At 41.9% G+C, this 24,452-nt stretch overlaps 2 protein-coding genes across 7 annotated transcripts in view; one reads left to right on the top strand and one right to left on the bottom strand.

Moving 5' to 3' along the window:
• Window positions 1-14,000, bottom strand: part of mast3a (microtubule associated serine/threonine kinase 3a) — a 28,807-nt gene extending 14,807 nt beyond the window's left edge. Inside the window, exons 1-7 of one of the 6 annotated variants that reach the window (XM_069706023.1) lie at window positions 13,368-14,000; window positions 11,944-11,975; window positions 7,475-7,563; window positions 6,639-6,711; window positions 4,564-4,584; window positions 4,297-4,378; window positions 1,500-1,657 (exon numbers count right to left, since the gene is read on the bottom strand). In XM_069706023.1, coding sequence (XP_069562124.1) covers window positions 1,500-1,657; window positions 4,297-4,378; window positions 4,564-4,584; window positions 6,639-6,711; window positions 7,475-7,563; window positions 11,944-11,975; window positions 13,368-13,406 — 494 coding nt within the window. In that variant the 5' untranslated portion in view covers window positions 13,407-14,000. Of the gene's footprint in view, window positions 1-1,499; window positions 1,658-4,296; window positions 4,379-4,563; window positions 4,585-6,638; window positions 6,712-7,474; window positions 7,564-10,240; window positions 10,846-11,943; window positions 11,976-13,367 lie in introns of those variants that run through there. The other 5 variants (XM_069706027.1, XM_069706021.1, XM_069706022.1 and 2 more) reach the window with 5 other exon arrangements.
• A 6,325-nt stretch (window positions 14,001-20,325) lies between these two features.
• gdf15 (Growth differentiation factor-15) lies at window positions 20,326-22,059 on the top strand. Its single transcript, XM_069706028.1, has 2 exons — window positions 20,326-20,731; window positions 21,266-22,059. The coding sequence occupies exons 1-2, from the start codon at window positions 20,326-20,328 to the stop codon at window positions 22,057-22,059; spliced, it is 1,200 nt and encodes a 399-aa protein (XP_069562129.1).
• Window positions 22,060-24,452: the final 2,393 nt, after the last annotated feature.

The following is a 24,452-nucleotide window of genomic DNA, read 5'->3' as shown; positions in this document are numbered from 1 at the left end:
AAACAACCACATCAAGATGTTGCCAACACCCTCCACAGCCCATCATAAAAGTCCACAGCAACCTCAAAACTCCTCACCACGACAGATATTTAGAGGGATTGTGTCAGCAATGCTAAATGCTATTTTCTAATCCAGGGAATCACTCGTAAATAGCACACAGGCTTTTTCCAGAACCGCATAAAATAATTATCTCACCATATTCAAATCTTTCCACTATGTCAACTCGTATGTAAAAGATATTATGAAACATCGGGCCTACTGTTGAGGCTGAGTGTCGCTCTCACCAAATATGACAATGCTTGTTGACATTTCTGTCACTCTGTAAAAAGTGATGCTAGCTGTAGAGTTTTTTAAAGTTGTTGTGCTGCTAACAATGCATTCCATCTGTCATTAAATTATTCATGTGATTCATGCTTGGATGGGCAGCTGTATGATAGCAAAATATATAGAAGAAAGGGTGTCTGTCATTGCTGCTCAGTGGATTTCTTCAGCTTTCATATGCGCCTCAAACTTATGATCTTCTTTTGTCTTCCCGTTCATTCACACTCATAGCATTTCTCTTCAGCAGGTTAAAGTTATTTCCTCAACTACAGGCTATGATTACTTGACCATCTAATGTTAGCTTGACTGCCCAGCTAGCTAATTCAGTTAACAAAGTAGGGTTTAATGGCATTCGAGCCACACCAGTACAAGTTTGAGGCTGACTTTATTTTATTTTTTTTAGTTGCCAGTACCTTTTATACTTCAATTGTGGCAAAATTGCAGCCCTAAAAACCATACTTTAAAAAAACCTAATTGAGACCTCTGAGTATCCTTTTTGCCACTTTGCAGTATAAACATGGTGCACATTACAAAACCACTTGCAATTCAGATGCTGTATGTGAAAGGTTTTTGTTTCAAAAGCTCGTAGTAGCAATGTTAGTGGTCGTTATCTACAGTAAAGTGCAACAATGCCAGAGTTCATAAATGAAAGAGAGTTCTTAAGATCCAGTTCAAAGACTGGTTGACCAAATTGTAAGGAAATCAATGAGCATGTAACACCTACTTGAACACAGTAGTGACTTGTCGCTTATGCTTTCCGGACTATGTTACCTCTGCTATCAGTCTACTCAACTGTTTGTTGATTTTTTTTTTTAAGGTACACTATTATTTCTTTGTGTATGTTTTTAGGTATTTTTATTCCACATATATACAGTATGTCAGGCTTGCAGCCTTTGATTGTTTGGGCTTTGATTAAGTGTTTTTGTCCTATTATTGTGCATGTATTTGTTAAAGAGGGTCCTGGGTTGCAGCCTACCAGTGCCATGGCATTAGATAATGAAATTTGTATTGTAATGAAGCCGGGAGGGGATATTTGGGTTTCTCTCATTTTAGTCAATATAATATATGGCATTATCTATTCTCCCAGTGTGGTGTAGGGTTACAGAAATGTTTGTGGAATAATAACAGTCCACATATCTGCACAGTACAGTTATTGTATGATTCAAATCCAGCGCTACCTGAGACTGCGTGAACGGAGCCTGACGGGAGGCAAAGGGTGGCCTCCTTCTTCGTCCGCCACACTCTCCGTGCTCCGGAAATGTTTAAAGAGGAAGTGGAGGTCATCTTGCGTGGGCTGGAAGGGCAACTGGTGCAATAACTCCTGGGAAGACGAGGACTGCGAAGGAGATGTAAAGAGGGGATAAACAAAAATGGTGGGGTGTAAAAAAAGAGAAATAGACAGAAATAATAAACAAAGGTCAGCAAATATGAAAGAAAAACAACCACAGGCTGAATACTCAACCTTTTGTCTATTATTATTTTCATGTAAATTTGTGAGATTGTGCTTCTACAGCTTTGATGATATAACATCCAGCGCTAAAAGCCTTCCAGTGATAAGAAAGTCACACCACTGCTCTCTCAGATTCACTCATTATCTTCTTAATACTTTGAGTCTTAAAGGCTTTCAAGTTCCACTATACATCTGAATTACAGCAAAGCAGCTTTCAACGGGATTCCTCCCTTTCCTGCAGCAGCGTGCCTGGACGCATGCAGGAAGCATCAGCTGTCATGCTGGCCATGCATGCATTGGTTTTCTCTTTCTAGGCCAAAATGTGTGACACACAGTCTGGAATTCATGAGAACTCCCATCTGGCTGGGATCTTGTGTTTCACTGGAGGAAGAGAAAAAAGAAGAGTGGTTCATCTGACTGGAGGAAAGAGAAGAGACTAACAGAGAGAAAAAGTGAATAAGACATGCCCGAAGAAGGCAAAAAGAGAGAGCAACAGAGCGAGGAAGAGACAGAGAATAAATGATAGAACGGGGGGTGGGGGGAAGCACCCTGAGGAGGAAACTGGAGACGTGTCAGAAGCAAGCAGGAGCTGCATAAAGACCTCACTGACAGCAGGCCTGAAAGGCGCATTGTGTGAGTTAGACTGACCTCACCATCCCCAAGCCATGTGGTTGACCATACAAAATTACAGCCGTGACACAGGAGACGAGTATTGTTTTCTTTTACGGCCAACTGCAGTTTCAATAATGGCTTTCCAGACAAAATGTCAAATATAATCGCCATAGAAACCATCAACAGATAGCTGATGGGTGGAACTGGGGCAGTACGGTGTTCCCCTTTAAAGTGACTTTTCCCGACAGGAAAAGCTCGAGTGGCGAAATGCTGTACAGTCTCTACTCATATGTGATGTCTTCCAGGAAAAAGAAACTGGGAATTTCAAGAGCTCTGTTATTTTAGTGATTGGCCTCATTATTCTTGTACTTTCCCTCAATCAAAAGGAGATTGATCGTTAAATGGTAAATTATTAACTTAACCATGTGTCTCTTTGTTTCCACTAAAAAAAACACAAAGCCTATTGTTGAATTAAGGAGGAAGAATACAGCATATAGAGCAAAAATCTGTGTATTTTAATCGTTATATCTGTTACTGTTTAAATCCGCTGGGGATTAATTCCCATTGCCTGTCTGAGGTGGAAAATATGACACAAGGCCGATGAGGAAGGGATGCATCATCATCGAACATATCCTGTTATGGCTGTCTGAGTCATTAACGGATTCCAACATCAATCTCCAGTCAGCTGCTTTGTATAAACCAACAAACTGCAGCAGTTTCGACGGTGTGAAGTTTTTGAACTGCGTTTAAGAGTGTCTTTATTGTATCAATTAAACTAATTATGTCAATGGCATGGCATAAAGTCATAGACAGAACTTGAAATGGGCTGCAGATACCACAAGATATCCACCCGAAATTGAATGTAAAACAATCACCTCCTCCTGGAGACTTGAAAAGTGGTTCTAAAAGTTAGCAATGTGCTTCTTCACGCAGAAAAGAAGTTTTAGTCAGCTTAGATTCATGTCAAAAAAGTATAAAACCAAACCACTCCTGAAACATAATCCTCTTCCCTGTTGTCCAGTTTAAAGTGTGGCTCTACTGCTACTGAATTGTTAAGGCTGATGCCGGTCTTGATATACTGTATGGGAGTTACATAAACACACAAATAGAACAACCAATCTGTATACAGATTCCTTATGTGTTTTTTATTATGAACAAGATACAAACTGACTGGAACTTGTCAGTGCTCTAGGGAGAATATAATGTAACGGGGATGCTGTTTTGAAATGATCTCACGCCTCTTTTCTTTGCCATATATGTGCTGCGATTTCTTCTTCCCTATTGGCTGACATACACCAGTACTTACCAATACTACATGTGCTATAAGATAATATGGGCCAATATATGAACCTACCTGATTTGTCATCTCGTTCTGAACCTTCCAATCTCCATCACTACACACAATCCTTGTACATGTTGGAGCATTCTGCTTCACACACGTTTCACAGCCCCTTTTCAAGTCTACAGGGAGGAGTTTCATACCCTAAGATAGAATTTAGTTTTGAAACAAAATCTGAATCCTTTACTCAAGACATTAAATATGCATCGTATTGCAGTCTTCCCTGCGAGCTGGTGGTCAAAAAGTAAGATACACGAGTTTATTAAATATGATCCAGGTGCAGAGCATCTTTATAAAAGAACTCACTCTATAAATGGGGTCTGCTATAAATCAACAACCATTTATTGGCAGGTTTATATCTCACAGTGTGTTGACCTGATGGCATTTACAGTTCAGTCAGTCATCAGCTAAAGTTTACAAGACACCACAGCCCTGTAAACTGATTGATACACCGAGTACAACGAACATGGGGAGCTGAATGCTCCCATGGCAGTAATTTGGAGAGAGGGTGAATATCTGATGAAGGAAAGAGGAGACAGACAGACAGACAGACGATGATGGAAGCTCAACTTACAGATACTGATGAACTCGGTGCGTTGGTGCAGTATCCAGACGAGGGAACAGACGCCACAGACCACCTTCGCCCGTCTGCTCTGCTGAAACAAAACAGCAACAGACTGCTCAATGGTAGCCCACATGAAACCTTTACATCCTGTTGACTCACTCCAAACTTCACAGCTTCGCCTTTTTACATCTTCAAATCTCGTTCTGCAAATTTAAAGGTCAAAAGATAACGTTTGATGCTTGAATCTGTGTCTGTAAGAAGAAGTCATTTTCTTACCTTTCAGTGCGGGCCAGTTGGCTGCACAAATGCAAAAAGATGAAGGCACAAATGGAGGAGCGATAAAGAGAGGAGGAGGAGCGGCGGGGGGGGGGGGGGGGGGGGCAAAGTGAGAATGGAAATAAACACTGTTTTAATGATAGTGACAGAGTTAGTCTGGCTGTCAGTGTCACAGTCCTGTTAGTCTGTCAAAGCTTGCAGCCGGTGGCTGTTTGCTGCTGTTGCTACTAAACACCTGCCAAGCTGCTATCACACTGCAGCACTCAGACCTACAGACACTTGGCTCGTGTCTCATTTAACACAAACCCCAATACAGAAAACACTATATGGAAACACCCACCTCAAACCACCACCACAATCAGAAAACCTTTATGTGAAACATTTCCACTTGCACTACCACGTGTCTATTTCCATTGTCCCCCCCTACTTTTCCATCCAATATGGCACTCTAAGGACGTGGCCCAGTTCCCCTCACTGATTCAATCCATGGTGACAGAGATGCTCAAATGTTTTCTCACAGAAACCAGCTCTTAGGGACAGGCAGCTAAATGAGTGGTGACACAATCAAAGTGGATGGTTCTGCTCTGACATCTGAGGATTAGTGAGGTGTATTAGACGTGCGTGTTGTTTTCATCTGGTCTATATCTGATATGTCCGCCATCCACTACGTGTTATTAAACCCCTTACTGCTGATAACGGAGAGTTGTATTATTGTTATAAGGGGGAAGAGGAACGAGATTAAAAACTGGGCTTTAAATCAATGTTAGAATCAATGCCTGGGTTGTGAAAGGAAGAAAAACAAACAAACAGACAAGACAGGAGTGCTAGCAGTCCTCGCATCCCAAGGTTAACAAAAAGCACCTTTAATGCTGAATGGGGAGCTGCAGCTTAACGATTATGCCTAATCTTTAGTATGATTTCTTATCTTATTATTTCTCCTGCAGCATCAAAAAAAAGAAAGACTTATTCTTTGCATGGCACATCTGGCTGGTCTGTGTTCACATGACAAAATTACTGCACTCAACAGCAGGACTGTGCAGCCTGTATGAATAATGAACCCAGTGGAGCTGTCAAATATGCTGTCACAGCATCTGTCTACACGCTGGCACCTTAAAAAGTCTCAATAAATTTAGATGAGCCGTACAAGGCGATTCTATAAGGAGACTTCCCCTCTAAATCCCTGAGCGTATGGTGCAGTATGCCACACTGCAGCACTGCAACAGAGCACATGATATTTGAGATACGCAGCATATACATTTAAAAACACGAGATAGAAGCGGCACTTGTGCTCATGTAAACATCCAAGTATACATGCTGCTGTTTTTCCTTAAAAGTCTCCCCACAAGTGAGCGAATAACACTATTTCCTGCTGCTGGACGAGGACGCCAGCTCCGGCTAGCGTTCCTCTAAATCCCAGCGAGTCTGCAAACAGTTGCAGGACGCGTGATGAGAGGGCGAGCTCTGCAGTTTCTTACCATAATCACAGCAGCCCTGAGTAATGAGTGTGGGCACTGACTTGCTGCTTTGATTGGCCTAACAAATGCCAAGACCCAAGTCCAGCAAGTGGCCCTGGGGCCCTGTCAGCTGGTTGGGCTTCCCTCTTCATTGCCTCATATCCAGGAGTAAAGGGAATAAGCCAGGGCATGTTCATTATTCATGCACTAAGTTTTGTTTTCCACCCAAATACCGGTTCTTACTGTGATTTTATGCAGACATTTAGGTTGATGAGCTGGTTTGACCTTGATGAAGCATTAACTTTCTCTATGCAGATACGGCAACCACTATGTATGGAAATATATGCCTATTGGCATTTATTTCTTAAGTTTTGAAATTAAGTGGTTTTATTAGCTGAGATCTTTTCATGAATGAAGATGAAACAACTTGAATGTTAAAATGTGCATTTGATCCACTGTTTTAGTGAGTTAGTCTAAGTCATTATTACTGCATTTTCTCTGTTTTACTAATTTCTCTGTTTAAGTATCATGTAAAATACTACTATAGAAATGTGCCTGAGCTTGAGTGCCTTCAACTAAATCCCTTGACTTAATTTAAGAAGCATTTGATTTCATTCTTACCTTCGGGCAAACTGGAAGTTAGCAGAGGAGCTGGCAGAGACATTTCTGGGGCTTTCTGAAGGGCTGCTGCCAGCTGAGGAAAGGAAAAACTTAGTTAGAACCTTTGAAAAGGGGTAGAAGTTAACAGAAACTATGTATAAGACTATCAATACGCTGCATTATAACACTGACTGACCCCTTGTTTTACATGATCAGATCTAAATACTGTTCATCTAATAGTACATTTTGCAACTTGTTTTACTTCACGGTTCAGCTTTAAACAATTAAATCTTTTAATGATAGTGATGCAAACAGAAGTTAACTCGACCTCTTCCCTGTCAACAGACAGCCTGGTTGTGGATTAAACTACATACTCTTGAAAAGAACACTAGAGGACTTTAATGCCAGTCTCTATGGGCAAATCACTACCACACCCTGAGTGGCTTTAAATAAAAATGGGTACAGGGAATATGTTCATCTTTATACATCTTCTCAAGCATCTGGATTAAGGAATGAGTAGCCTAGAGGAGCGTACATGCAAATATCATCATTAGGAGGAAAACCATGAAATGTCTTATGCACTATACTGTGGTCACGTTTTAATCCAACAGCAATAACCAGCTGAGGAACACCAAAGGGAAACTAGAGCTTGTCTTGCGACACGCAACATTAAAACAAACACAAGGCTGAGGGAACATATGAGACAAAACACAACTAATGAACCCCGTCATCTCATCCTCACTACACATGATCAGGACTATATGCAGTACTACTAATGAGCCTCCAGTCCAGTTGGCAAAAAAAATAGCACACACTGAGCTGAGCAGACGCACAACTAAAAACAAACACACAAGTACCTGTGGCAAGTGGGAGAGGTGAAAGCGGTCGTGACAGCGTGGGCGACGGGGTCCCAACCGCCAAACTCCTTCTCTTGTTGTTACGGGAACTGTGAGAGGTGGGAAACAAACAGAAGACAGAGAACGTTTATCTCTGCAACGCTACTTCAAACATGAGCACCCAGAAAAACACATTGTTTATCAGTATTTTATCAGTGTGATAAACAGTTGTGTAAAAGAAAACGTGATCAACCTATGAGCTCCAATTGTTTATTGTGGTGAGGAAACTACTGATAACTGTACTGATAATAGTAATAATGTTTATATATATGCACACACACACACACACACACACAGAACTACAAACGTGTATCATATTACTATATAAACACACACTTGAGTGTTTTTGCTTATGCATCAGCACTAATTAAACATTTTATGCTCTATTATTTTAAAGTGTTTTTGGCAACAAGGAGTGAATGAAATAGTATCATATAAAAACAAAGTATCAATGATGGTCCAGCGATGTCTGGTGTGCCCGGGAGTATTTTTATGTGAGGATATGGGAACATCTGGAAGTACTTGAACCACTGGGAGCACCTGATTCTATAAAAGAGCCTTGATTGGCTGTTATACAACTGTGAAGACAAATAAGTGAACCCTTTGGCTCCCATTACATAACATGCTGTCCATACCATTACTCATTCATCATCTGGGATGAGGAAAGTCTTTATTAAGACATAAACACAAGTAACTCTATCGTTCGAAAACAATATAAAAAAAATAATAAAAAAATAGGAATCACATTGTTGTTCTGTTGCTCAATCGGATGATCAGCAGTTAAAGCAATTTTTGAGACAGAGTTTTTCTTTAGAAATTAGCAGTTCTGGGTTAAAATATCAACTCGTATATTTTTTTTATTTGGACTATGAGGTGTTGTTTAAGTTCTGCTGTTTTTCCTGAAAGCTTGCTTGTGTTGTTTTGAGTTTGTTTCATTCTGCCCTGCTGGTTGGCTTTGCCAAATTGTATATTTTTCAAGAGTTTCTAAGGTTATTACTGTGAAAGTTATTTAGTGACAAACACCAAAGTACCAAATCCCTTCTTTGGGGCTCATTTATGAACATCTTTTTCTTTGAAAAGACAGATAAAGTGGCGAGTGGCAGACCTGTTTAAAAGCCGGCAAACACAAGTTGCAACTCTTTGCATGACTTGTCCACATAGATCCCAGTGTAATTATGATGCGACTAATTTAAAGCTCAAATGTTATTTTGTCCTTTACCTGCATGTTTGTACATGGTGCCTGCAGGAATTCGGTGTTGACAGACGTTTATATTCGGATTACAATTTTGGCTCCTTTTCAGTTTTTGTTTTTGTTTTGTTTGCCATAAAAAGATGGGTGTAACCCCACCATGCTCTCTGTTTAATCCTGGTGATGCCGATTCCGTCTCTCTTTCTCTCTGGCAGTGACCTAAAATAATTGAACGGCTGAGACGACAACAGGGCCTGACATTTCTGGGTCGGTGCTGAGGCAGATTCAGAGACTGTATGGCCCCCAACCCAAAAAGGCTCAAAATGGCAGAGATGCACAGCAATAGAAGCATTGGAAGAGCCAATAAGTGCTTGACTTTGGCTTCAAAATGTCTTCGACGCAGCTCTAACCATAGAAACACAGCGAGGGTTCACCCTTTCACTCTTATCAGAAAATAAAACGAACAAACACTCTTTTCTGACTATGGGAAATGGCATGAAAGGATCACTGTATCACACCGTGACCATGTGAGTGCTTTATCAACAGTTGGCAGTGATACTCTTATTTGAGACTGTAACAATAGTGGTTTGTAAGCAGCCATGTAGCATGATGAATGTAGAGCATTTAGGTACAGGCCAGCATGTGTCATACGTGTGCCAATGGTGAAAGGCTGCATTTATTCACTGTGAGGTCCATTCAAAACAAATCTTGAGTGTGGTGAAGCGATTACACGTCTGATGCATGCAGGAAGTGGTTGGTTTGAAATACCACTGATAGTCATTGGCAGACAACAGTAAATAGGAACACTGTGTTACATGCAATTAATAGATGAGGGAAGCAGCTATAACAGAACCACGGCAATAAGACAATATATTATAGAAATATTGGGATTATGACAAAGGAGATAAAGATGCTATAATCTCTGATAAAAAAAAAAAATCACCATGAACTCACAAAGGCACACCGAGTCCTTCAGCATGAAAGGTTGAACTGATCGGGCTGATTACATGAATGTCACAGATAAAAGCCCATCTACAACCCTACAGTCCCACTAACCGCATCACTGTATCGATCAGCAGCACTGGGTCTTGGTGTCGCTTTATGCGACAGCTGGCAGCAGACAATGCAGCCTGCCCACAAATACACACACATATATACACACACACACACACACACACACACACACACACACAACAGTCTACAATGGCCACGTTTCTCCGTCGGAAAGAAAATCTAGGGCGGATGTTAACCGACACATACAGTAATGTGCTGTGGGCTACGACACAGACGAAAACGAGAGCTGATAATGTAATCAACCGCCGTGAACGCAGCGTTTACGTGCAGCGCATCGAATATCTGAACATAAACGTTCAACAAATTGCTTGTTTGTCGGAAGGTGAACGGCACAGCTGATTGCAGCAGAGCAGACGTTTTGCTGCAGTTAAATCACCGCACGCTAGTCTGCATATTCAGAAAGTCTTTTGCTCCCAAAAAAAAAAAAAAAAAAAAAAAAAAAACCAGGTTTGGTTTATTGTTACCTTTTCGATCTTTTCATCATGGCCCCTGTCACGAAACTAGTTTTGTAGCTCGGCAACACGGTCCAGTAGTAGTTTTGGTCGGACATGTTGGCGGTGGCCGATAATCCAGATGTGATAATGAGTATCTTGTTGTTAAATAGAGGGCATCGTGTTCAACAGTCTCTCCGGTGGGTTTGTTGTTGTTGCTGGCGGCGGTTAGGCCAGTACGCCGCGTCCGACGGCCGAAACTCCATTCAGCTTCGGTACAAAGTGACCGCAGACCCTCGGCAGGGCAGCCCGGTAGTGAGCGACTGCAATGGCCATATCGTCTTTTCTCCGTTTCCCTGTTACCGGCAAAATTCCCGGGACAGTCCGTCTACGGCGGGATGCGACATTATCGGGCGATGTCCTCGTCAAAATATAACGAGTGATACAAACTTTCCACCTCTGGCGCCGACCGCCACACTGCGCATGCGCGTCAGCGCACGCCACGGGGAGGGAGGGGCTTAATGATGCTTTCGAGAGCTGTTGGAAATATTGGATTAACAGCTACTGTGCAAATAGACCACTGGGCGAAAATACGTTGAGGAATTGCCTGTTTTCAATAATACGCATCTATTACACGCACACACCTTAATAGCGCAATGAAACAATAAAGATAAAACGTGGACAGCGAGTTAAATCGAGGACACATCTGTAATTTTGGATCGTCCGATAGTCATAGAAGTTTAATTTTTGTGATCAGGGAGGTGGATTTCCTCACGTGATTTCAGAGATTTCAAGGACTAAACAAAGTTCAAACTGTTTTCTTACATTTTAAAACCAAGTAATTAATTGTGACAAAACTGAAATGGACAGTTTCAGAAGCAGGCCCGTGCTTTATAATAACTTATACATGGTACATTTAGGTTGCAATACAATTATTCTTGCCTCTAAAGTGGCATTACTGGCCAAAGTGTGAAACTGCACTGGGGTCCCAAACCTTCTGGGCACCCAAATGCCCCAGATTCATCTCAGGTTACTTGTCATCTAGGTTCAATTGTTATTATTTCCAGTGATTCTGTTTTCTCTCCCTCACACACAGTGAAACTGTCTTGGTTTAAAGCGTGTCAGGAAAGATTAAAAAAAAACCAACAACAACAACAAAAAAACTTCCTTCTCACTGTTCACATGTTTCAGTGCTCTGCTGTTCATCAGATATGAGCTGTAGCCATGAATTAACTACCGTCTGAATTCTGGACAGGAAAATATTTAAGAACACAAACACACCCCACTGAGCAGTTCCCTGTAAGAGCTTGCTCAGCCTGCTTGCTCAGTTAAAATATTTGAATACATAATGAAATGGGTACGGGGTTATTATCTCTGCTGTAGAACAGTGGTAAAAACTGATTCGGATATCACAATGATCATTTTTAGCAGAGACGTATTGATTCTCAGACGCTCAGAATATTTGCTGCATACGGTATAAATCTCACACTCTCTATCTCTGTTAAGGTAAAAGTCTGTCGGAGCAGAGACTGCTTTGTCTTTCAGGCACTTTTAGAATTCCCAGCCTCTCCAGTGAGAATTGAGTAAATGTATACTGGTGCGAAACAAGGCATGCATGCAAATAAAGCTGATAAGTGACAGACACCTGACTGGTCTGGTTTGTGGAGAAAAAAGGGGGCAAAAGGAGACAGAAACACACACAGAGTACAGAGAAAAAGCAAGTCAATCATACTTACACATTTCCCCTGCGAGGAAGACTCAGTTCTTTCTAGAATAAAAGAGATGAGAAAGATTGAATTGAGAATATTTTCTAAAGAATGCCTCTTCCCTGTTTGTTAAAATAGCATTGCTTTAAAATGCAGATATCAGCTATTTGCCATGTTTCAGCAGAGAGGGATGTTTGTTGTTTGACTGAAGGGCTTCTTCACATATCAATATCTTTTGGAGAGTAAACTTGTGAGAAATTTGCTGTCTCGACACTTTCACTTCACAAGATATTAAAAAGTTATAGATTAATGTTTCAAATAGGTTTTTAAAAAGTTTTCCTGTCTCGGTGACTCTCACTTATTTTCCCCTGAATGCTGTGTAAATATCATAAGATGCAGTATGACCTAGTTTCTTACATGACAAGTGGGCCTTGTAGCTGTTTAATTGCCATGATATAAATCCACACTATCGCCCATGGCTACTGTGTTTGAGCTACTGTAAAACTGTCCTTGCAAGTCCAGATTTGAAGAATAGGGTGGCACTCTGTCAGACTCAGAAAGGTTATGCACAAAATCATTTCGAGACTACCTGCACTTATTTTGACAATCCACTGCACAGTGACAAATTAATGTCACAATCACATTTAGGAACAGAAAACATATCAAAGCAAGAATATTTCTGGATGAAAACAACGTTTTCACTGAAACCATCATGTTCATTATCAATATATAATCACATGGCTGCCATTAATGTAAATTCTATGAGTAAGGTGGAAAATAAACCAATTATGACAGAAGGGGAACACCCAGTCTGGAGCAATGAGTCTTTGATCACAAACCCAGTTTCAGTTCCTCCATAACAGACCCAGAAAACAATGCAGCTTTCACTACTTAATCTATGCAGAAAATATACACATGAATAAAGCAGTGGAGGAAAAAAGACCACTTAATTATTCCCATTTTAAACATCCCTGACTGATAAACATGGCACCCAGGAGAAGATTAAAGGGAGGTTTCTGCCAATCTTCCTGGAAGCCCTTTGAGCTGCTGTCACCAAGGCAACCAGATTGTCCAAAGGAAGAGGTCCAAAATAAACACATAAGTAAGACTAGATCTGATTTAGAGACCTGGCATTCATAAATCTCATTATGTGTCCTGATTGCAACAATTCATGGTCTCCTCTGATGAATGGACATCAGGCATGATGAAAAGGATCAATGCACATAGGCTAATATTTCCATACGATGTCACATGATTATGAAGAGGAATAAACGAATAATAGACAAATATATTGTTGTTTTTAATGGGAAAGCAAAAGCTCAGGTCAGCTGCAAAACCCAGAGCAAATCCCGGAGAAATGCCTTGCATCGTCGCCGGTGGCTCATTATCCTCATATCATCCCATTTGCCTGGAAACCACCACGACTGAGAGCTGTCAAGACAGTTTCTGTTTACCTGTAGACCGCGGCGCCTCAGGATATTCGGCTCATCCATTGTTGAAGACAATAAAAAACAAAATCGGATTCCCGATCAGTCAGCCCATACTGCGCTCCGTCCTCTCCCCGGGAGCATTGATACAGTCCTCCTCCTCGCTGCTGATGCACCACCACCACCACCAACAGCTCCACCACCACAACCACCACCTCCTTCACTTCCTCCTCCTCGGGGCGAGCTGCACGACTGGCTCGTAAAGGTGGTCACAGTGAGCTGATCACCTGATTGGGAGGAGAGAGGGGGTGATTTAACCTAGTTCTATAAATGAAGTGAAAAGGCACGTTGACCACGCCTCCTTATTGATGTTCTCTGATCAGCTGTCAAACGCACACTACTTGTTTTGCTGTGCGTAATGCAGGTCATAGTCTATCTGAGACTCCAAAGATCTTGTCACCTCCTTCTTTTGTCCTTCCAAAAAAATCCCTGTGGGTCCCTGGTCCCATTTTGGCAACCTCCCTTAGTCTCATCTTTACATAGAATCCAAGATTTTCTAAACAATGGTCACCATGATGTTGCACTATAAGGCACTGTAAAGGCATAAATAGAAACAAACACACTCTTAGGGCACAGAAATGCATGCACTCCACACATTTCCACATGCTCAAATACATGCAGCCTGTTTGTGCGTGCACACATAGTCAATCTTCTATTCCCCCACCATGTAAAACAACAGTGTCTGTCTGCTGCAATAATCTTTATCAGAGAGAGGATGCAGAACAATTGTGCTTTGAAGTCCAGCTGAATTGATCTGTGCCTGTCACCCAGGAGTAGCATGATGTGTTTTTCCATATACAACAATGGTTAGTCTCTTGTCCTGTGATGTCACATGCACATTTATGTAAGCCAGAGGGATGTGAAGCCTTCCTTGTTCTCTGATGAAGAATCTAAAATAGCTATAAGTGAACACTTTGATTGTAATCAAGTATTTACCATGAAACTACTGCAGCTGAGCAACTTGAGTTATGAAATTGTATGAAATGCTTTGGTGACAAAATGTGTCTTGTAGTGTCTACATTGAAGCTGTAGGCTAATAATAATGTTTTAATAATAGCCCGGCTGTGCGCCCAGGCTGTGCCTTCTTCTGTCTTTATGTGATTGTTTATACACCAGAGTTTGGTTTTGTCTGGTTTTGGACTTGGTGGATTATTTTATAAAAAAAAATTTAAAAAAAAGCTGAAATCAATAATGTCATTAGCCATTTGAGCAAGATTTATTTTAAGAAAAATGTGTTTTAAATTTGTGAAGTATGTTTAAAATGCATGTATGTATTTAGAATCAATTAAACTGACTGTGAATGTGTGTGCTTAAGAGTTAGAAAATTGTATTTGCTTTAAAATGCAGTCCAAATACTAATTTAAAAAGCAAATTTTTTTGCAATAGACTTGACTCCAAATTTTATTTCGGAAAACAATTAGTTTGTGTAGTGGCAGTACAATCTGAGATCACAGACAATCAAACAATACAGTGATTGATCCGAGTCTTGATATACATTTTTTTTCCTATTTTATTTCTGTCCTTACATATAAATAGGTGATCAGACCCATAATCTGTTTGTTGTTGCAGATTATTTCTTTCGTCCTTGTTTAAATCTTATTTTCATTACCTCAACATTAATATTAAAATCAGTAACTTACAAGGAAGTAATTTCAGTTCATGTGACAAGGAAGATGGTTGCACTCCACTGCTGCTGTGTTTGTGTGACTCATTGTTCCTGTTTGAATTGAGCATGATCACAAAATGAAACAAAATTCTTGATTTGACATGTCAGTGCGCACAAACAGCTAGATTTTGTTCTTCATTAGACAGATGATGGGCAAGGAGGAAAGCGCAGACTGTAAAGTCCGTATGTGTCCTTTTGTTGAGCTTTCCATGTGATCCAGCATAGGTCATCTTCAAAAGGTCCATGCTCATTAGAGAAACCAGTCAGGCATGAAAGTCAGCTCTCCTTTTCTTCACTGCACTCTTTTCAGTCATTCCTGTTTCCTGCTTCTCTGCACTGCAGATTTGAACGTCACTTACCTGTTTTTTCCCATTGCAATGGAAAAGTAAGAAAAAAAACATAGGCCTGGACTACAGTAATTTCTTTTTCATCTGCCTCAACAAGTCGTCCCTGAACCGTCTGAACTGCTGCTGGAAGACTGTTAAACGACTCACATTATAGCCATTTTATCTTCTTTCAAATCGGCTTTCCGTTAAGTTTATGATTCACCTTAAGGTTTATGTCCTTACATATAAATAGAGCCCTGCATGGTTTAGCTCCTGTGTACATTTGTAACGGGCTCTATCCTTATATCACCAGCAGGTCGCGCAAGTCTTCTGCGGGCTTCACTGCTTGTCCCTATAAACTAAAAACAAACTGTGTTTGTGGTTTGAATATTGTGGCTCCGACACAGTAGGATGCTCTTCCTATAGACGTACGATCTGCAGTCTCTGTTGACACTTTCACTGAGCAGCTGAAGACTCATTTATTCAAATGGTTCTTTATCTCATTCCATGCTGTCTATTGGTTACTTTTGTGTTTCATTTGTTGTTTATATTTTATTTTTTGTTTGTTTGACTGTTATTTATACTGCTTCATTACTGTTTTATTACCATCCATCCATCATCTTCCGCTTATCCGGGGTCGGGTCGTGGTGGCAGCAGGCCAAGCAAGCTGACCCAGACTTCCCTCTCCCCCGCAACATTTTCCAGCTCATGCTGGGGGATCCCGCAGCGTTCCCAGGCCAGCCGGGAGATATAATCCCTCCAGCGTGTCCTGGGTCTTTCCCGGGGTCTCCGGCCAGTTGCTCGTGCCCGGAAAACCTCCAGAGGGAGGCGCCCAGGAGGCATCCTGATCAGATGCCCGAACCACCTCAGCTGACTCCTTTCGATGCGAAGGAGTAGCGCCTCAACTCCAAGTTTCCGCCTAATGTCCGAGCTCCTTACCCGATCCCTAAGGCTGAGCCCGGCCACCCTACGGAGGAAACTCATTTCGGCCGCTTGTAGCCGCGACCTCGTTCTTTCGGTCACGACCCAGAGCTCGGGTCCATCGGTGAGGGTCGGAATGAAGATCGCCCGGTAAACTGAGAGCTTCGCCTTCCGGCTCAGCTCCCTTTTCACCAGCACGGTCTGGTGCAGCGCCTGTTGTGCTGCTGCAGCCGCACCGATCCGGCGGTTGATCTCCTGCTCCATCCTCCCCTCACTCATGAACAAGACCCCGAGACACTTAAACTCCTTCGGTTGAGGCAGGCACTCCGTCCCCACCTGGCGGGAGCAATCCACCGGTTTCCGGCAGAGAACCATGGCCTCAGATTTGGAGGTCCCCGCCGCTTCACACTCGGCTGCTGGAGGTCGTGGTCCGAGGAGGCCAACAGGACCACATCATCTGCAAACAGCAGAGATGCGATCCGGAGACCCCGGAACTCCGACGTGCTCCTCCCCCCGGCTGCGCCTAGATATCCTGTCCATGAAGGTCACAAACGGGATCGGTGACAAAGGACAGCCCTGGTGGAGGCCAACACCCACTGGAAACGAGTCTGACTTATTGCCGAGAATAGGAACACAGCTCCTACTGCGGTTGTACAGAGCCCGGATGGCCCGTTGCAACGGGTCCGGCACCCCGTACTACTGCAGCACCCCCCACAAAACCCCCCGGGGGACCCGGTCAAAAGCCTTCTCCAAGTCCACAAAACACATGTAGACTGGATGGGCAAACTCCTCGGACCCCTCCAGTAGTCTTGCGAGGGTAAAGAGCCGGTCCACTGTTCCACGACGAGGACGGAATCCACACTGCTCCTCTTGGATCAGAGGTTCGACAATCAGTCGGAGCCTCCTTTCCAGCACTCTGGCATAAGCTTTGCCCGGGAGGTTGAGTAGTGTGATACCCCGATAGTTGGAGCACACTCTCCGGTCCCCCTTTTTGAAAATGGGAACCACCACCCCGGTCTGCCAGTCCATGGGCACTGTTCCTGACCTCCATGCGACAGCCCAGCAATGTCCAGCACCTTCAGCATCTCAGGGCGGATCTCATCCACCCCCGGCGTCTTGCCACCGAGGAGCTTTTTGACTACCTCAGAGGCCTCTGCCAGGGATATGGGTGCGACCCCCCCAAGTCTTCAGACGCTGCCTCCTCTCCGGAAGACATGGTGGCCGGGTTTAGGAGTTCCTCAATGTGCTCTTTCCACCGCCCGACGATGTCCCCCGTCCGAGTCAGCAGTCCTCTCTTCACTCGAGTGTCCAAGACATACTGTACGACCGCAGATCCGATGATACGACTATAAAGTCGATCATTGATCTCCAGCCTAAAGTGTTCTGGTACCAGGTACACTTATGAGCCACCTTATGCTTGAACATGGTGTTTGTTATGGCCAAACCGTGACGAGGACAGAAGTCCAGTAACAAAACACTGCTCGGGTTCAGATCGGGCAGGCCGTTCCTCCCAGTCAGCCCCAGCCAGGTTTCCCCGTCGTTGCCCACATGAGCGTTGAATTACCAATTGATTGTTTTATTACCGTTTTTTGTTGTTGCTGTATTTATACAATTTACACTTTGAGACCTTCCTCTGTGAAAGGTGCTCTAACACATGAACTTTGCTTAGCTCCTTGTAACGTTTATCATTAAATCTATTCCTCTCCATTTCGCACTGCCACTGTCTCTTAGTTTAGGTGTTAAATCATAAATCTGGTCACTTGTACTTAAACAGTTTAGACAAGATGGGAATCAATGAAACAACTAGCCAGAACCTTTGAATAAGAGCACTGGACTCTTTCACATCTGGAAATGAAAAGGATTATTCCTGTATACTTTTATTGTCTGTGAAATGTCCATAGACATACAGTATATATTACTTTAACTAATTTTGTCAATCTTCAATAACAACGATATAATGTTGATATTAAAATTATAATTTTATTTCCATGCTCCCTCTGATCAAATCAAGTGGAATGTAACTAATACATTTTTGTATTGTATCTTGAGGGTCACAAGGGGGCGCCATAGATCTACATGTCACTATGCAGTATGTCAACATGTACTTGACTTCCCTTTTCACCTAGAAAGGCATCCAGAGACTGGCTCTGGTCCTCTGTGACTCTGAATATTGATGAATCTTAAAGATAGAGAAAATTAGTCAAAGAAAAATAGTGGATTAATAAATGAAAGAAAGAGTGAATAAAAGGTTGCAGAGTGAACTTCTACAGAAAACACTAATTTCTTCAAATGTTCGTATGTGTATTTGCCATTAACAATTTAATCTATATAGGCAATAAACAGAAGTGATATGTGCCCGATACTATCAGAGTGGCATCTTGTAAACCTTTGTTACAAAGTCATGCCGACCTTGGAAGTCTCAGTTGGGAATAATTCATTCAGAAATGGGCTTACAGCTATAAGATTGATTGATATAAAAATTATAAATTCTAAAACGTGGATGCTTCATCCACAACCTGACAGCACAGATGATTGACCTACCATAGACTACATGTACGGATCAGCCAATGGATGGACAACCTGAATTAGTCATTTTTGTGGCAATCATGTGGCAACACTGTGCAAAGGTCCCAAGCATCAGTTTGTATGATGAAATTGACTCTTTATACTCTGAAACTTTTCCATGTCATGATGACAAAAGAATTTGAGTCGGAGGGCATTTGATCTCTATCTCTCTCACGCAACAAGAGATTAAATGGAACGGAGAAACAGACAGAGAAGAGAGTGAGAATCTTACATGACAGTTTAAACAACAGTGCCAGTTTGGATGACTCACTTTACACCTTTCACACACTTTCAGCCTGCAACGTCGGTTCACCTGGCAAAGCACATGATTGTTTCATCACCTCAGTGACTCACTGCGCAGAGATTCACACACAGCGTGCCGTAAAAGTGTCCTGACCCTATTTACTGAAAGAGAAGAGGGCTTTCACGTTATACGCTGATAACTACTTGGTGACGCTCCACCTGGCAGACACAGTTGTAGTCCGTATTTGGCTCTTCAGTCTGCCCCAACAATCAGCACTGATAGAGCAAGAATGTTGCTCTTTCATCCAACACAGTAAAGGTTGAGATCAGATATGTTTTCAGTCATCATAAAAATAGACCAGTCTCACACCTTCAGTCTTCCATTGTATCTCTGACTCCTTACATCAGCTGGGTAATGATGCGATTGCTGTAATAATAAGCTGAGGCAGTTGTCACAGACTTTGTCATTGAATCTCAAGAGAGTTCCTTCTTCTAACAGAAAATGTGACCTCTTTCCGTGTTTATCTCTTGTTTAAACCTTGAGACATTTCCTCTTTGTGGCTGGAATAGGGGAAGTGTAAATGGAGAAAATAAACTCTCCATCTTTTTTTTTATTGTCAGATGAAACTGTACATACTCAGTTCGGGCTGTTCATGTAGCTTGAGGTCTTTAGTAGGAGGGTTGCTTATAGCATTTGGAGATTAGACTTCACAGGTTTGCGCTCCGTGTCAAACCCTGACCCCTGATTGTATTGGGAAGGGTTGCAGTGAAAACAAAGGCACAGACTAATATGGAGCAATGACCTACCACATGTATAAACCAGGAGGAGATGATGCAATTGTCTCCCTTCTTAGACCTATTTGACAAAGTGATCCATAACTGGAAATCCTGCGATGGTGCATGCTGAGGTGCACACCATGCAATGATGACATACATAATTATCAACCTTTTATTTTATATCTTTCCCATCTTTACTGTCACTTCTCACCATGTGCTAATAAAAATGGGTAACATTTGTAACTGGTTTAAATTCATTTGAAAGATTTTTTTAAAATTGAAGTACTATCCTGTTAACACAATGTTGCAAAATGTGGCAACATAATGACATATGGCCCTGAGCTCATCACAGGCTCACCTGACCAACCAGGGGTGTGGCAACACAGAGGCTGTATAAATAAAGCAAGTCAAGAATTTGGTTCATAACATGGACAAGCCCTGTCCACTGAGCTGCAGCACTCACAAACCAAACCTACCTGTCAGACTCACCATGCTCACATCACACACACCCCTTCGACTCATCTCGTGCACGCTGCTGCTGCTGCTGCTCATCTCCACCTCGGGGGAAAGCCGGCCTCACGTGGCCCACGAAGGCACACCTGATGCAGGCAGGATGGACAGCCGGAAGGTCCTGCTTCTGGAGGCGGTGAAGACAGGGATCCTCAGCTCGTTGGGAATGGACAGGGAACCCAGGCCGACCCGTAAGGCCTCTGAGCAGGAGCTGAGGCAGATGTATCAACTCTACAGGGAACAAATGAGAGAGATGAGAAGAAATTCAAGCCAGTCATTGAGGGAAACCCAGCAGTCTGTCATGTCTACTGTGCTCTTTCCAGGTACAGGTGAGACGTTTGTAAAACAGGGAGACATCATGTAGAAACTTAAGCCTAATTTCGCCATTGTCTCACTAACAAGACTGATGTGAAAAAACACGTTTTTGTGAAAGAACATTAGAGGACTAATGTGTTCAAGAAATATTGCAGTGTGAGTTTAGCTCTGCTGATGAAGAGACAGACTGGTTATAAATAACGTGAACATTATGAATGACTAAAAATAGAGTTTGAAGTCATCAAACAATGCTGTAAATAAAGCAAACACATTCCTACAAGCTTTTAGAAATCACGAGCGTGACAGGCACACCTTGTACACTATCTCACACTTTGAACACCTTTTTATCGTGTCATCAATAATGAGTTAACAAATGACAAGAGAGTTGTGTGCAGGATTTTACACATATGTTTATGCTCACTTTGTTTTTCCATTCTCAGCTGTTCCATGGCCGGATGCTGAATGTACTTTGTTAGAATAATTACAGGATGTTTGCCAGCTTTGCTTCTTATAAAGCTTTCCTTTGTTTTTGTGTTTTTTAGTGGAGCCACTAAAAGTGCTTCGGAGGCAAGAACACCCACATTCAGGTCAACGCATGCAGTGGTACAGAGCGGTTTTCCGGAATAATCAGAGTATCCAGACTGAACTGACTATTGCTCGAGCAGAGCTCAAGATTTCCTGGCAGATTTTAGATGAACGTACTTCAGTTCATCCTGAGGTAAAAGAGGTTAAAGTTAGAGTCAATGGGAGGAAGCTGAGGATCTCTGCTGCCCGGAAATACACAGACTCTGTCGTCCATAACAACATGTCAAACACTCAAGACATGATACTGGACATCCGCTCCGAGGTGCACAAGTGGATGAGGACTGATGGTCAGTCACTGCTTATGGATGTAGGGATGGTTGTAGTTGACAGAAAGGCCCTGAAACCAGATCCAACCATTTCTCTGGAATTAGGCCTCCAGCAGCCCAAACCTGCAAAGGGGACCAGGCTGCGTCGCTCCGACAAGGAGGACGACTGCGACACACAAGGATGGTGCTGCCGGAAGTCGGTCACCGTGTCCTTCAAAGACATCGGCTGGATGGACTGGGTGGTGGCCCCTGCGGAATACACAATGCATTTTTGTGACGGCACCTGCCCCCACAACTACAAGCCGGCGAGCATGCACACGCAGCTGAAGTCTCGGCTGCACCAGAGTACCAACGGAAGGACACCTCACCCCTGCTGTGTGCCAGCAGCCTACGAGCCCATGGTCCTCATGCACTATGACAGTCGGGAAAAGTTGAAACTGACGCCTTTCAGTGACTTCATTGTCAGTAAATGTCACTGTGCCTGAGGAAATGAAGCAGTGTCATTTTTTATTTTATTCTTTAGAAATGGATTGCTTCATGAAAATATTTGTTACATGATGTAAAAACCCAGACTGGGTACTTCATCATAGCCACATAATATTTGTGTTTGATGTTGTTTAACTAAATTAAAATGGCAATATTCCACTATAACTTTATTTTAAAGATGAAAGAAAACATGTTACTAATATCTTGAAAAGTCCCTTTATGACATAGCCTGTAGTTATTTATTTAAGTCCTATTTATGGTCCCTTTTGTGTGATGTTGTTGTTGTGTTATGTTCAACAGTTCATTATGTTACAACATATGTTTGTACTATTTGCTATTTAAATGGATTGTCTTGTTTTATGAGCTTTAGATATTTGTTTGTTGTCTTATACATTTCAACAATTATATGAACACCAAAATAAATGTTCTGATTTATTCAATTCCGTTCAATTCATTTTTATTTATATAGTGCAAAATCACAACACATGTTATTTCAGGGCACTTAACATAGTAAAGTCCTTACAGCTGAACATTATACAAAGAAACCCAACAATTCAACAATTCCCACATGAGCGTCTGGGAAGAAAAACTCCACTTTAACAGGAAGAAAAACCCCAAACAGTTGGAAGTATTTATTTATACTGAACTGCTGCACTGAATGTATCAATATGCATTTTTATCATAAATGTATAATATTTTCTCTGTCCTTGACCGACAGAAAAACTATCAACCACTTTAGGTTTGTAAAGTCAAGGTGTGCCAGAGAAATGAGTGTGTAAAGATATGATAACTTCAGCTTCTTGTTAATGACCTTGAGTTGTGCTTGGCGTTGCCTCGACTGCCAAGTAAAGGAACAAAACCAACTTAATCATCAGTTTAATTTGACAGGTAAAGTTTGAAATAGCAAAGAAGAAAAAGTTGCCTTTTAAAGTTAGACTTCAACATTGACAGTTCGCAGTATCAATAATTCTGTTAATGCATTTTAATTCCAGATTATAAAGCTTGTGTCTGTAACAGTTGCTAATACGCTAAAATAGCAAATTTAAAAGCAGTGGCTCAAGATTTGGAGTTAAAAGTATTACCAGGGCACTGATGCCTGTGATATGAAGTGAGCGAAGGGAAATCAGTGGTAAACTCCTCTGAAATGTTTATGGTTTATTTATTCTGAAAAGTGGCTCCACCACCTCCAATTACCACTTTCTAGCTTTTATCTTTGAATGGGTAAAGTTCATTAAAAGGTGGGGCATATTGCGTGACCTTGGATTACTGAATAAATAGGCAGACAAAAAAAATAGGTGATCAAACAAAGATGCAGGAACACTTGCTAATTACACTTTTTTTTATAGACCTCTGCCCAGAAACTGCTCAGTCATTTCTTAGTTTTTTTCCTGTCACACGTTGCTTCAAGAATAAGATCCTCAATAATTACACAACTGTGGGTGGGTGGAAATATCTTTAACCTTGGATCCTGAAAGGCCCTGAGTTTCAGTACCACCCAAACTATACAAGTAAGGACAGTTTTTATCAAGCCCTTCTGTGTGTAATCTAGGAGAGACAGCGTGAACTCATTAGCCTATGGCATTTGGCTTTCTCTTGGTTTTGATCCTCACATAGCCTGACTGGAAAATTACTGATATCAATTTCAGCATAAAAGGAAACAAAGTTAACAAGAGCAAATAAAACATCTCGTGGTTTGTGAACCACCTCACTAGTCAATACTCCTCCTGAGAAACACAAATCTCACTTATTATTCTGCAGCTTTTTTATGCGTCCACGTCAGTGACAGCCATAGCTGGTAGCATTAGGTTTTCGCATTGTCCGCCTGTCCGTCACGTTTTTGTAAAATGTGATATCTCAGGAATACTTTGAGATAATTTCTTTAGCTTTGGCACAAACATTCACTTGAACACAGCAATAAACTGGATAGTTTTTGACTGTCAAAGGACAAAAGTCAGGCTTACTGTGTCCTTATACGTCCGTCCCGTCTCATTCTTGTGGAAGCTTTATCTCAAGACTCCTTGAAGGTAATTTCTTTAAAGTTGGAACAAATGTTCACTCAGTCCAAAGGATGAACTGAATAAAATTGTGTGAGTCAAAAGTAAAGCTCACTGTAATGTCACATCCATCCCATTATGTTGAACTCCATATGTTGGAAATACCTTCTGGGAACTTCTTCACATGTGATACAACCGTTCACTTGAACTCAAGGATTAACTGATTACATTTTGGTGGTCAAAGGTCAAATGTCAACGTCATACCTCAGAAACAGAAGGGGAGAATTTGACCATATTTCACGTTTGTTCAGATACTGAATTAGTGACACTAATCTTTGATGTTCACCTTCAACTTCTTTGCATCTTTACATCCATGATTGTCTACTGTCCTGGCTTCA

This window comes from Brachyistius frenatus, unplaced genomic scaffold (assembly GCF_029030835.1).
Source record: "Brachyistius frenatus isolate BFR_SWC_R1_liver_20210118 unplaced genomic scaffold, ASM2903083v1 Contig_61, whole genome shotgun sequence".
Classification (NCBI taxonomy): Eukaryota; Metazoa; Chordata; class Actinopteri; family Embiotocidae; genus Brachyistius; species Brachyistius frenatus.
Note: the sequence above shows the minus strand (reverse complement) of the source record. Positions and strands in the feature narration are given on the sequence as shown.